Raw genomic sequence first — 15126 nt, forward strand, 5'->3', positions numbered from 1 at the left:
TTAAAAGAAACACACAGTAACTCTTATTAGTAAAAATATACAATTTACAATATCAGTGAGTTTCAAGTCGAGTGATCTCCAACAGTGACCATATAAAATTACACAAATGACATTCAAAAGTGAAAATCAGTCATTGTTATATGCAGTATTGGAATTATTTCAGTGAAAATAATTTTCTTCTCACTCTATATACAGGCGTAGCTACAAGACTAGAAAAGACTAAAACCCTGAATCAGATTTTACAAAAAATGAACACTTATGTGTGCACAGTGGACCACTACATCGCAGCATCTGCGAAAGAACATGGAAAATACCACCTGAAAAAAGGCAATTATTTGGGACAAAGTGTATTGCAGAGAATCCCTGAGCTTATACAAGCACTCAAGTGACCGTGCAGATTTCATAGGACCCATGGAAAAAAGCAGTAGTAATCATAATCAATAAAATTCAGCAATACATCTGCCGAGAATAAGTAACAGGGTATAGATTAAAACTTTAGACACTAAAAGACACAGTATGTTCAAAGAATAACTTTTAACAAATCTGACAAGTTGAAAAGGTGACAATTGTGTAAAAGTTCATCTTCTGGCTCGTGTTTGGCTAAACCGGCTCAGCTGAGGGCCGCAGTCCGGCCATCTCATCGTTCACAGGTTCCCATGACTGTGGAGCGGCCCGAGGAACGATGAAGTGTGGAAGAGGCTGCAGTAAGGGAGGAGGCTGCGATAAGTAGTGCACAAACACCTGATGGGGTGGCGGCGGCGGTGGAGGTGGAGGCGCAACCACTGTGGTGAGGAACACCGGGGCGCCATTCATGCAATGGGACCAGACTGGCACAGGTTGGCAGAAATATTGGACGCTCATTGGAACCTGAAGATTGGAAAGAGACCAAAGACATGATTACAATGGTAATGTCCTGTCTTATCTGCCCACTTAAGGGCAAAAATGGTACTCACGGCTCAAATTGCAAACGTATCCCACATTTGCTATAAATACCGCAGGTAGTGCGCAATCTCAGCTTGTCACTCGGACTTAAAGCTAGCAACTTTACGGTTGAGCTAAATATTTTGCTGCATTTCTCCACAATGCCCTGTAATTAACTTAGTCAAGCTAAAATTTAGCATGTGGTTGGGGCCAACTTTCAGCAGCAGAACAATACACACCAGCTTCAATAAGAACCAGGAACAAAATGTTTGACCTCGAAACTTACAGTGCATGTCTTTAAAATTACAGTGTACGTATTTTACCACAGGGCATATGTTCCTGACCTACCCACAATAGGTGCAAATCCACAATATAAAGAGGCTATCTAAAACCTACACAGGTGGATTAGGGCTGTATGATTCTGGCCAAACGGATAAACCCGGTTATTCGGATTAGTATTGTAATAATCATTTGTCATGTTAAGAAAAGTCCATCTAAGATACAGTGTGTGACACTCTGAGCCAATGATGTTCAACACGGTGTGAGAAAAGCACAACGGATCAAGGACAATAATGTTTGTCAACCGAAAAAAAGAGATGAGGAGGAGAGATTTTTAACTCTAATTTCGATCTCAAATACTGCTATAAAAAATGAGAAAAACATAGCCTACCAAGTTTCTGCCATATTTGACCCTATTTGATCCGCCTCCATGCCGTTTCCGAATTCTGGGCACCATTGTTATCTTGACCGTGTCATCTTTCTGTGGCTGCTTTTTCACCGGTGCCTTTTTCTCTTGCGCGCTTTCGGTCTCTCCGTCCTTTGCCTCTTCCTCCGTGTCGCTGGACACAGCCGAACCGCAATCAGAAGATGTAGCAGAGTGATAGTCGGACGTGTCGTGGTTTGTCGAGACCACGGGAGAATCCTCCTGCTCTTTGTTCATGCTGTCCTCCTCCTCTTTGTCATTGTCTGTGAAACTGGCTATTGAGAATGGATAGCTATTCTCTCTGGATCTGTGTGGGGGAGATGATGAGACGTTGATTCATCACATTTTGAAGCGCTTGATGATGCTCAAACTCCTAGACAGTGACTCACCTCCCGCACACCTCCAGCGGGTCGATCCACACGGTAACTTCTTGGGGAAGACAAAGATCACTGGGTGTGAGCTCGCTCTCCTCACAGGCCTTCAGGAGCACCTCGTCATTGGGTATTCCGCTATTTATCCGGATGCATCTGGACAAAAAGCAAAAGTGACGTTTTAGATCTCCTGATTGACATATTGATTGTTAGTATCAAGAGTAAAGCTCCAGTTCATTTTTTGCGTCTATGTAGCACTTTTTAATGATGCTCCTCCAGTGTAATACAGGACACCTATTGTTCTGTTCCCACAGATGGAATATATGCCTGTGAGCATTGTCTCATGCTCTTCTTGTGTCGCTGCCCTACAAATGGTAAAAGTTGAAGGCTTATAATCACGGCTAGACGGTTTATAGCACTCGGCACTCTATGGTAGCATTACGCAAGCAGATATTGTTCGAAGAGATCCAATGGTTTTGGTTGAACATTTTGTTTGTGTTTATTCAATTGTTTCCCTTTTGCTTTGTGTGCCAGTTTTAAAATTAACTTCGAGGAGTGAGTGATGAACAGGGTGAAGCAAGGACGCTGCGTGGCAGGAGCGCAGAGGTGACTACTACTACTACTGAGGCTATAATAAAATGAATACATTTGATTAAAAGATTGAACAAATGTTTATGTATGATGAACATTTGTGGCTTAAATGTTTTTTTAATCTTTTTTTTTTAACAATAGTTCTTCCAAGTTTTTTTTTTTTGTGTGTGTGTGTGATTGCATGATGAGCCAAAATGAAACGTGCTACAAACGTGAAGGTTTAAAATGTTATATCCTCCTTTTTCTTTGGCTTTTTTTCTGTGATGGCACCACAGCAGAGAGAAGTGTGAAAATTGGCATCCAACTAGAAATGGAACTTTTCGTGACGTCCGTAGCGGCATAGCAATGAAAGTGGTATACGCCTAAGAGTTGCTCAGTACAATTTTGATTGCTGAAGCGACAGTAAGTCAACAACAACAATAAAACAAGAATGGAATGTACAGCCCAATCGGCCATGTGCGATGACAGAAAGATAGTATTCCTCCCTCTTGTAGGTTGACAACCTTGCATCAGAGAGTTCATGAAACGGCATGGAAGCTTTCAGATTATAGGACCTAAAAATGATCAAGGGTGTCATTCTTGCAATATTGTTACAATAAATGCAACACAATGTCGCATGCAGTGTGCTCATTCACCTGAACGCCTGGCCTTTGCTCGGGCAATCCGGGTACCAGTGGCCATCATACTTATCGCATAAGAGCTGCTGAAGCTTCTCGGCAAACAATTGCACTTTGGCTGCGTCAAGTTTGCCTCGAGCGACAACAAGCCGCTTGAAGAAGTTGACTCCGGCCTTCACCTCTCTTTTCATGCTGCCTGTACAGATGAAATAAGAAGTCACTTGCACTTGTCAACAATGTACAGAACAGGTTTTCACATGGGTGTTTTTATAAGCAGTCTACTGACAGAATGCATGAAGAGATTTTTTTGTGTGTGTGGTGCAGCCACTCCGGGGCAAAGTGAGAGAGTAAGAACTTATCAGTGATAAGGAACGTCCCTGCACATTTGACCATGAACCATATGAATTTTATGTTGTTTTTTTCTTTTATCCCTTAACAAACATTTCATGAGGTACATCCAAAGCAAGTGCTGTTTGTCTTGAATTAATGTTGCCAGATACATTCTTGTTACTTTAACAATATGATTTTCATTATGCTGATAGTTTGCAATTGGGTAGAATTAAATTACTCCTACAGTGATATAAAGCGTTAATAGTTTAATCAAGGCAGCCTTTTTTTGATGCACATTTGTTCCTTTGCATAATATTGCAATGGCCTGTAAGTGTACAGTAATCTAAAAACAAGAACTGGACATCTGACAGCAGGAGCTGAGTGTTGGTCAAAACAAGCTGGAATAAAGTCAAACAACAGCACATACAAGCTGACAAGTATTATGACCTGCACATTGAGCTGGCTGTTTATTTTCAGATAGTGTGTCCGTGTGAGGATGTTGCCAGTGTCAGCCTGACCGAGGGAAAGGAGCACGTTGATGAAAAAACGGCCAAGGCAACTCCAGCTGGGCTGCCAAACTGGCTGAATGAACTGCCCATGTGGCCGACAGAAAGTTTTACCTTGAAGCCAAAAGTTATTGGAGCATTCCGCCACTAATCCTTCATTGTTAGCAGAATTGTGAAAGAAACGACAGAGTAACCTGCAAAGCCAAATTTCCTTTAAAAGTCATACGATTTGGAGTTGAAAATGATCAGTCGTTGAAAATGATCAGTCGTTTGAGCATCACACGAGAATGATGTTTTTAAGTCTCACGAAATGTCAGCATATGTTGGTAGACTTCAACCTAATGCGCATTACTTTTACTTTAGAATCAGAAGAGTGTTTGCTTGACTTTGAAGACAATAAATTGTCCTTAGATGTGAAGGTGAGGGTGAATGGTTCTCTGTACGTGCCCAGTGATTGGATGGCGACCAGTTCAGGGTACCACGCCTCTCACCCAAAATCACCTGGGAGAGGCTCCAGCTTACCTACAATGCGAATGATGATAAGCAGTATAGAAAATGTGTGCATGTATGGGATGGACGGATAGGAAGGCAATTGTGTGCTCTCAGCTCTGTTTGAATGGTCAAAACACACACGCACAAGGAACTCGACTCCTGCAGTTTTAGTCTGCAAGGCGTTCAAGATGCAAGTGTCTTTTCCAGTTTGTTGTTTCTCTTCCGGTGATAAAGCTCTTTTCTCCAGCAAACTAAATCAGTCCATTCTGACGCATGACTATTCACCTCGCCACATACCTGGCCTGTCATTTTGTCAGGCAGTGACATGCATGCCGTTTCTCTTCCTGGCATCCCAAGTTGCAGATAAATACCACCTTGTACTTGGCTTTATCCTGAAGTTGTGTTTATGGGACTGAAGATAAAATTGTTCTCTCTCCTTTCTCTTTTCTTATTTATTGGCCACCTACTGTACAGGAAGCGAAAAGCATTTCCATAAGTAGTCAATGCAGTTCGCTCATGCATAGCTGCCGTATTCACCCCCGCAAACAAACGCACACACGAAACAGACGGGGCATGTTTTCATCAGTTGTCCGTGAAACAGGTGTCCGCCAGTGGCGCACTGAGAGATCCGTAGGTAATTGACCCAGGTCATGACAATTACACCGATGGACGACAACGCACGCCCGTCAGTGCTTAGTCGTCAATTCGAAGTTTCTTGTCATTTGTTAGCAAAACGAGTTTCCAGCAGTGATCGACCGACGGACCTTTCGTCTGTAGTGACGGAATGCCCACCTCTTGCTTTAACGTAGCACACTCCACCTGCTCTTGGTTTATTCACCTCACTGAATGTTTATATTAGAAAAATACCCTAGGAGCCTATCTTTTTAAATAATGACCACTGTCCGTTTGTTTTAGTTTCTTATAAACCAAGTTTTTTTCTTTCCGATAAAGATTGTTGCAAATCCATCCATCCATCCCTGCATTTTCTGCTTTATCCTCATCAGGGTTGCGGTGTTGTTACACTTCATGGACGTATATTATGGACTAATAATGCCTTCTTACTCATTGTAGTGAGAAATGAAGACCCTGGGGGCCATCTTGCATGTCCACTCGCTAAATGTGCCGAACTTGAATGCAGTGATCTCCCAGTTGCATTTTCATGTTATTTTCCATCTCGACAACAAAAACGCCAGTTCCACCAATAAGTCCGGGAGAAGCAGGACATGTACATTTCATCAATGAGAAAGCGATTATAAATGTTATATTACAAAGTATATCTCCAAGTGCTAATCAAGTCTGTCTGCATGACATTGTCAGAACCATGGGTTGAAAGCAAAGGCCATTGTAGTCGGCGCGGTATTGTTTTCAAATGGTTGCTCTGACAACCAAAATCTGTAATATTTGTTTGTGTTTATGATTTTATGAAGATGTATTTGTTTCCAGATAAACCTTGATATTTATTATTTTCAAATTATTATGTACAATATTTTATGAAAGATCACTTTTGCGTTTTAGGTTCACACATGCCAGATGGTGCGAAGGAATCAGAAAGACTGAACATGATATCATCTGATTGACTCTATTTTCTATGTATCTACTGTCAGTTTACAAGGTGCACATGGTATGTTATCTTTGTGTGTTCACTTAATGTTGTGTCAAACATATTATTGTAATGTTGATTGTTAATGTTTGGAATGTCTTTTTTGTTTTCTCTGCGTTCCAAAATGAAAGCGAAATAAACAATTGCGGACATCAGTACAAACCGTTGGTCTAGGGTAGGAAATCATTTGTTGCAAAACGTACACCTAACCTAAGCCATAATTGACAATTCATATTACTGAGATAACATAAGATAAGAAAACCTTATTAGTCTGGCGATGGAGAAATTCCCAATTCACAGCAGCCAAGACATAAAAGGAAGAAGTAGAACAACAAAATACAAGGGCTGCTGGAAAGGCAGCCACTCTCGCAGCGCCATCTTGAAGTCAAAAATAACAAAATAACACCAAAAAAACATTCTGTGAATGGTGGATGAAAACAGTTATGTTTCTTCTTTGAGAGGCTCCCATTACTCCATACAGGGGATCTTGGTGTAAAACATGCGCCGATAAGTTTTTTCAACAGAAAAACAAAACAAATCTACGTAGACAGCAATGATAGCAATGCAAAATGGCTGTACTCTGACTTCAGCCCAAGGGCCAATATTTAGCCCATTAGTTAGTCTGAGTGTGAATGAGTTAATTCGCCAAGGGAGGAGAAATTGGTTTATGTTTTATTCGACCGCCACCCACATATGTAGGTCTGCAACTTAAATGATTTATTACCACTAACCATTATCTGATTAATTTCACCTCTATTTAATGTATTTGATCCTATCAGTGGTTGACCCCAAAAAGTGACCAGGCCAACTGCCGTTATCACTGGATCTGCAGAAAACATCGCGATCATACAGTGTCCTCTTCAGAATCAGATTACTGTACTTGAAAGTATGTCTTTTATGATTTATATAGCTGTAAGTCGAGGGGTTCGTAGGTTTTAGATGGATTGCTCTACGTTTAGAATGGGCAAAAAGGAGAGGAGGACTTCGTTTGAACACAGCTCTATAATCAGCCAACTTTACATTTATCATTCACGCAGAATCATGCCCAATCACGGAAATCAAATGACAAGTGCGACTAGAGTATTAGAATTTATTATTTAAACTCGGTTGAAACCCAGCAAACTAGTTTTGACACCCTTGTCCCACAGGAGAGGCGCAACAACAAAGCAACAGAAGCAACACGTGTCCGTGATCGGATGGGCCTTATAAGAAGCATAAAAAAAACAAGGTTATTATTATGGAGGCTATTTTGTTTCGATAGAAAGCGAAATGCTACATTGTATTTTTTGCGGCATGCGGAAACCCCCTCAGTGGAAACTCAATTCAAGTGGGTGAAAATAAGAAATAAACGTGACAACTATTTACTGCATGAAATATAGTAGCAATCACTCGGTAAACGACATTCATTTTAACAGTAGTTAAGGTAGTACGGATATTTTGTACTCAAGTTCATGAGGTAGATGCGGCAGATAGTAACGACCTTAACTCGAAAGTGAGCCGTTACCCCAAGAACATATTAAACACAAGCGCTCTTAAAAATATAGGGGACCAGAAAACGAACTCACCGTTTGAGTACTTAAAAGTGTCTGTTCATTGAATATCCAGTCGACGTGTCTGATCGCGATCGCAGGCTGGCTCTCTCTTTGCTGCTGTTCGGAGTTATTGTGCTCAGTGCACGCTGCTTCCTCGTTCTCTCTCCAGTCCGCGTTGCCGGCTGCCGCAAGCGACGAGCAACATTACCGTCAGTTGTGTGACTCACTTCCTGTAACCAACAGTCATGAAAGCGCGCTGATCAGCTCGGCGCGACAAGCCGCGCCCCTGCCATACCATATAAGGGCAGACAGGTAAGCGGCACTTGTTTGAAGCTATGGCGACTCTAAACTGTGTATGTACGTTGCTGCTCTCCGTTTTAATGCTCACGGCTGGATACGTTTGTTGTCAGTTGAGTTTGTTAAGAACAGCGCTCGACCAAGCAACAACTGGGTGGGTCAGCTTGCTCTGAACGTATGAAGTTTGTATACTTTTCTACGTACAGCTATGCTAGCTTAACTGATACCATTCCTCGTGGTGTCGTGGGTTATTATTGAAAGAAAATATTGTGGAGGTTGACTCTTTATTTGGCTTTATTTGATTGTGTGTAACCTCTCCAGTTTCTGACGCATAAATGTTGTACAATACTAAGTACAGTATTCCCACAACGTGTCCAACTTCATAATTTGGATGAAAATTCAATCGATGGTTTCACCAGTCTGCTGAGTGGTTGTTGTGTACAGTGGAATCTCTGAAATCCAACACTGTTCCGTGACGCTGATTGGCTCCCAAATTGTTTCGAGTACAACGAAAAACAATTTTATTGTCATGAAAAAATCTTGTTTGACAAAATTCTTGGTTGATAATCCACAACCGTGAAATGAAAGGCATTGCAGGTCATAAAACATCATCCGCATCATTAATTAAACTGACTGAGAAAATACCAAGATGTGCAAAGCTGTTTTCTGGGCAAAAGGTGCATATCTTCAAGAATCTAAATTATAAAACACATTCTGTTTTGAGTCGCATTTTTTTCTTACCAAGTAATTCCAGCAATATTTCTTCATTATGTTGATTACGTAAGTATCCAATTCGGGGGGGGGGGGGGGGGGGGGCACAGATTTTTTTTTTGTGTGCCCCCCAAACTTTTGACTGGTACTGCATATAAAAAGATTAAAGTTACAAATAATTATCTAATCATGCATTAGACTGCTTATTTTTCCATATTACAAGTAAGTATTCTTTTAATTATATAAAAAAAGTTATTTCTTTTACATTCATGTTAAATACCGGAATATCGACATCACAATATTCAGTACCCATATCACGTATTGCCAATGTCATGTAGTCCTAATATGATATATGATTATGTGTATCTACGTGTATATACAATAAATAAAATACATTTTTATTTATGTACAGCTTTCACAATAGCTGCGGGTGTAACACAATGCTTTACAGAAAATTTAACATAAAATAACAGTGAGATATATGTACACAAAAAAATTGTATGTTGAATTTGCTCAATTTTATTTTGTCAAGTGGCTGCACACAATATAATCTTTTTTTTTACTTGTCTCCCGCTCGAAAGGAATGTAATGTGGTGACCACCGTGCGTGGTGAGTTGGCTCCCTCTATTGACCAGCTGACACTGGTGTCTCTGTGAGCTCGTCAGCTGAGCCTTAACGTATTTGAAATGTCCCTTTATTCTACCTAATAAAGGTCTTAAATTGCCACACATATAACAGCCAGTCATTTTCCATTTCACTTGTCATTGTTGGGTCTTGGGTTGGTTTTGGATGTGAGATGGGTCACCGTGGTGACTGGTTGCCAACCATGCCCTTTGAGATTGACAACCTTTCACACTCACATTCAAACCTAAGGCCAACTTGACAGACTTCAATGAGCATAACGTGCCTGGTTTTGGGTTGCGGGAGGAATTCAAGCCAACTGGAGAAAACCTGTGGAAAGAGAGGGAAAACATTCCATCACCATACATGAAGTTTGAAGCAGGGTTTTGAACCGAGAGCCTCAAAAGTGTGAGGCAGACATGCTAACCACTGGGTTCCCTGCTTTGTGTTGCAGTTTCATTTCATGCAAATATTTTGACGAATTAATAAATGGCTGGAATGAGTGAATCCATCAACAGTTATGCGTGCCTTATGGACTGATCTTTCTAGTTGTAATGTGGTCACATTAAATGTACTCTCTGATGGTGGTCGATGCCCATTACAAAAAAATATATATAATTTCCTTGCTCCTAGTAAAACCATTTGTATTAATGGTAATGTAAAAATGTATTGTGTGTAACTGTGAATTTTGATATGAGGTAAAAGCAAAGACAGAAAACGTGGAGCATTTCATTTTTTTGACATTGCTAACTGTGAGACATATTAAGGAGTTAACCACTGTGTAGCAAAATGTCATGGATAAGTCAAAAACACATACTTTAGTGGCTGAACTGATGTTACTTACAATTATGTTTTTGTTCAATTTTAATGTTTAGTTCCAAATCAGGGCTATTGAACTTAAGACACTCCACAGAATTTAATAAAGCTGGGTTCTCTCAACAGTCTTATTTCATCATGCTCAATTACATTTCTGAATCTTTGTCTTGTGTGAATCCCATAAACGCAACACTGGTTCGACACTTTGTGTTTCTTTCTTTTTTCAGGGCCTTATCCTTATCTCAGAGCTGTCCTAGGTACCGGTATTTCACCTTTACAAGCCACCTGGTGCTCTTTAGACCGCAGACCTCCAGCCATAACAACGTGAGTCAGTTTTTTGAAGGCAGATAATGTGTACATAAATACTCGCCATTGTGGCAGCTTCCGAGACTGACAGACTGCAGTTCTTATAACATTAACCAATCAAGAATGTTGATGCGTTATCTGATTGTAGTCATGGCACCTTATCAGAGCCCCATTTTTCCATGCAGCCTAAGAATTTGTGTTGTAATTTATCGTGGATGTAGAGTATAAATGTACTCTACATCCTCTATAAATTCTAAAGATTTCATCACCAAATAAAGAATATTTATAAATAAAGAAATATTTATAAAGAGGGACTGTGTAACCTCAGTCCAGAAAAAATAGAGATTTGCATTTGAAAGTTAACACTTCTTTAAACCAAATCAAGTGTTTTTAGTCTTTTTAGACTACTACTATTAGATTGTCCATAGGTATGATTAGTGTGAATGTTTGTCCATACTAGCGATCACCAATATGGTGCCCATGGGCACCAGGTAGCCCCCGTGGACCACAGGAGTAGCCCGCGGGCCTGTTCTAAAGATAGCTTAGAAAATGAAGTTGTTGAATGCTGATATTTATTTATTTGTTATTCATTGTGAGAAATTATGACTGTGATCCCAGTCTTCACATAAATTAATATTTGCTAATATTATTAAGGGTAATTTGAGCACATTTGTTATTTCATACAAATAAATAAATAAAAAGTGAGGCTTTAATGAAGAATACAATACACCATGCACATACCGATAGTTTTTCCAGCATTTCTGAGTCTCCAGACGTCTGTCACGGTAGCAAGACTGACCTTGCACCGTATTGCCTCAGAGCATCCAGAATACTGCAAAATGCAAAGGAGAAGAAGAAAGAGAAATGCTTTTCCTCTTTTATCTATAACTGCTTCAAACAACATAGTGTATGCAGAAAAAGTGGTTAAGATTGCATGACAGTCTGTGTCTTATGTGTTGTAATAATTTGTCATTTTATGTTAACTGTTCTGTTGATGGCGGTGCGGGTACCCGCAGCGGGTCCTCTCTCTCCTGTGGTTGGGAGGAAAGAAATTTAATCTGTGCTGTATGTTGCACATAGAGCACATTTGACAATAAAATTGACCTGACTTGAAATAGAGGGGGCTGTGCTTGTGGTTAGCCTGCATAAAAACTACGGGTACACCGCAGCATAGCAGTCTTCTCCTTGTCATTTCTATTGTGATGAATGACTTGAGCGACACCTTGTACAAATACTCGACGCAACTAGTTAGTTGCTCCTTTATTTGTACTTTGCTGCACATCGCTTCCTAATTGGCTGTTCTTCTGTTTCAGTATTGACCAGTACACATATGGATTTACTTTTGTAAATATTGAAATTGTTGGCCCCTGACTTTTTTTTTCACCCCGGAGGAGAAAATCACTCTTAACACACTCTACACCAGTGATTCCCGACCAGCGTGCTGTGGCACATTAGTGTGCCGTGAGAGATCATCAGTTGTTCCAAGGGAGATTTTCCCATGTCAACTAATTGGACGGAAAATGATTTACAAATGTGTTGTTAATTGAGCCGAGTATTTGACAGTATCATCATCAGTAATTCTCAACTGTATTTATAGAGCACTTTCAAACAGCCTGTGTCTCCACCTTTTCCAATCATATTGCTCTGTGGCGTGCTGTAAAATGTTTTTACAATGTGAAGTACTGTATGTGTCTTGTTTCAATTCAGGTCAGGAAACACTGCTCAACACCATAGAATAATCAGTCAGGATATTTTAGGGGCATCCAACAATCGGGCCTTTGCCTGGAATGAGATTGATTGAATGCACACATTTGGCCCCACTTAAGCAATATAAAAAGGGATGTGATATGCATTTTTAACAACCAGTGTTCAGTGAACTTCTTTCTTAGTGCCGCAAAATTAGTCAGCAGCTACAATATTTGCGCAATCACGCACACTTGATTAGCTACAAGGTTTCTCATCCCGGCAGCTTTATTCTGTGATTCGTTTCTCTTTGTGCCCACTAGAGTGCAGCCTTGCGTCTCCAATCAAATACTGCTCGTGTGACATGTACACATACAGTATAAAAATAATAAATAAAAAGAAGTTAAAAAAAGTAATTATCGGTACTGCTTCATTTTTCAGTAATAGTTCCCACCCTTTTTGTTTTGTAGCCTCAAATCTAAGATGTACTGTATTTGTTTTTATCGAACATGCTTCTTTTTAGTCCATGTTAATGTCCATCCATCCATCCGTTTTCGAATCCGCGTAGCCTGGCGAGGTTCGCGGGCATGCTGGAGCCTATCCCATCTGTCTTCGGGCAGCAGGAGGGCTACACCCTGAATCGGTTGCTAGCCAATTGCAGGGCACACAGACGAACAACCCTTCGCGATCACAATCACAACTAAGGACAATTTAGAGTGTTTCATTAACCTGCCATGCATGCTTTGGGAATGTGAGAGGAAACCAGAGGACCTGGAGAAAACCCACATAGGCACATGGCGGACATGCAAACTCCACACAGGAAGGCCAGAGCCGGAATTGCACCGTGGGGCCGATGTGCCAACCATTCTTTCACCGTGCCGTCAGTTTGTGTATTATAATTGTATTTATCCATTGTTTATTTTTATTCATCCATCCATTTTCCGATCCTCTTTATCCTCACAATGGTCGCGGGGGGGTTGCTCTTTGCATCCCGTCCCATGTTTTTTTTTTTACTCATTTCCACTGAGGTCTTTCTGTGGTCAGCGCTGAGGTATTTTTGGGCAGTGTAACATTTCTCTGTGGATTATTCTTAACTGCTGCCTCCAACTAATCACACTCACTTTGCCCAGAGGGCAAGTCAAGATTAAATTTTTGTGGGATAGAGACAGAAGGGGGCATATGATGGGAACTCCAGGCGAGGAATTGTGTACACAATGTTGTAAAACATGGCAAGGGAACCTTTTTGAAAGTCCCTTTAAGGGCATACAAAATTAATTTTCATCGTCATAAAAATGAAGCAAATGTGTATTAATAATATGTTATGAGCATTTGTGTTTTTTCTCTTTTAGTCAAGAGTTTTTTTTAGGTTTTATTTGTTCTCAGGATTGCATGCTGGTCCAAATGGCCAGGCCGTCAGTTCTTGAGCTGAACCCCTGGAGGCCCTTCCTGTTATTAACTGGAACACTGATTGCATTACAGAGTCTTTAAACAAGCACTTAATTTTCTCTAAGCGTCACAGGTCGTTCGGTTCATTTCTCTGTGTATTTATTTGCTCGTTTCTCCAAGCTGTGCATCACCTTGCTGAATTGATTTCCCCTGTTGGTATGGCATTTGTGCTGCCCAAATACATGCTTCGAGCGAGGAACAATCAAACCGGGACAATCGTGATTTAAACACATTTTTCACAAACAGACATGAGTGTTTCAAGCCAGCGGTTGTAGTCTGAATACGTCTGGAGCCCTCAGCGTGGGCCACACGCGCAGGCCACATGCAGCCTGCTTTGCCTTGAAAAACATATTGATTTCTCTCTTTCACGGGGGAGCTTAATGCCATCGATCGGTCAGACCATTTCAAGATCAGTGTAAGCATTCCTTGCCTGAAGTCACATGCCGGCTCTTTCCCTCAGGTAATGACCGACCTTGAGCCTGGAACCTGCTTGTCTGGCTGCAGAAGTGTGTCTATATGGCAATTCAGTCCCTCCACTCTGGTCCGATCATGCAGTCAACTTGCTTGTGCATTCCTCACAAAAGGTATGAATGAATGAAGCTAACCTCCTCCTTTGACCTTTAACATCTTGTCTCCTCCTCCACTTCATTGTGGATCGATACCGCTTTGTATTTGCAGTGTATTAAACCACAGATCAGATTTCAAAGTAAAAACGCATGCCATACTATACTTAGCGTAGACCCGCACAGACCAAAAAATAAAAGGAAACATTTTAGTGAAATAGACATAACAAATTTTAGGATTGGTTTCATGGCGCCAAAGTAAAAAGCTGTTTGAACTTGAATTTTAGCTGAATGAAGGAAACGCGGGTTTGATCCTGTCATTGTACAATTCCATAAATTAAGAAGATGCCGTTTTAGTTTGAAGTGCTTTATTAAGGTTTACACTTGAGATGAAATTATACTGTATTGCGTCAGTGAAGGATAAAATAAATTGTGTTCTCAATGCATGCATGATCATTTTCTTGAACTTCAGCATGTTTCCAAGTTTTCCGCAGAGTTATTTAATAATTTTCCGAGATTCTTGGGATGTAAATCCAATGTAAAGATGTTTTCTCAGCAGTTCAGATGGCCTTAAATCAACCCCGATATCATTTTAAATCAGCAAGCAGACTCTCTCTCACTCGATGGAATGTTGCCTGTGGCTTTTTAATTGCCTATATTTCATTCCCACTCCTTGCTTTGGTCCCATCAAAACACAGAATGCATTACAGATCCACTCCAGCTTTGGCCCCTACAAAACGCAGAATAAATTACAGATCCACTCCACATCAAAGTGGGTTGGGAATAGACAAAACAAACATGAAAAGAATGAAGCATTGTGTACACAAGAAGTAAATCACATCTTGAGGGATCGCACTAGTGCGACAACTAATCCACATGCTTGAGGTCCCAATAAGCGTACTTCACTTCGCCGTTATTATACTGTACATACTGTATATGGAGGAGTATGTGGTGCCTATGGGTTGGTTTGTGTACAGACATTGAAGTCAATTTAATGTAAAATTGTTTGTGGTGGTTGCT

General features: G+C 40.6%; 2 protein-coding genes across 8 annotated transcripts in view; one reads left to right on the top strand and one right to left on the bottom strand.

The window, feature by feature from the left end:
• Positions 1-7864, bottom strand: LOC147203629 (uncharacterized). Its single transcript, XM_086114268.1, has 5 exons — positions 7697-7864; positions 3222-3399; positions 2014-2151; positions 1592-1931; positions 1-867 (listed from the first exon to the last, which is right to left on the bottom strand). The coding sequence occupies exons 2-5, from the start codon at positions 3392-3394 to the stop codon at positions 601-603; spliced, it is 918 nt and encodes a 305-aa protein (XP_085970394.1). The 5' UTR covers positions 3395-3399; positions 7697-7864; the 3' UTR covers positions 1-600.
• A 125-nt stretch (positions 7865-7989) lies between these two features.
• The window catches only part of LOC147203630 (uncharacterized), a 28492-nt gene continuing 21355 nt past the window's right edge, over positions 7990-15126 (top strand). For 5 of the 7 annotated variants that reach the window (XR_015101249.1, XM_086114285.1, XM_086114284.1 and 2 more), the window contains exons 1-3: positions 7996-8114; positions 10336-10432; positions 14004-14127. Coding sequence is in view for 5 of the 7 variants with exons in the window: in XM_086114285.1 (XP_085970411.1) it covers positions 7999-8114; positions 10336-10432; positions 14004-14127 (337 nt within the window). In the remaining 2 variants the exon portion in view is untranslated. Of the gene's footprint in view, positions 8115-10335; positions 10433-14003; positions 14128-15126 lie in introns of all 7 variants that reach the window. The other 2 variants (XR_015101250.1, XM_086114281.1) reach the window with 1 other exon arrangement.

Source organism: Hippocampus guttulatus, chromosome 6, assembly GCF_054856545.1.
Source record: "Hippocampus guttulatus isolate MCC_2025c chromosome 6, RoL_Hgut_1.0, whole genome shotgun sequence".
In the NCBI taxonomy this organism is placed as follows: domain Eukaryota; kingdom Metazoa; phylum Chordata; class Actinopteri; order Syngnathiformes; family Syngnathidae; genus Hippocampus; species Hippocampus guttulatus.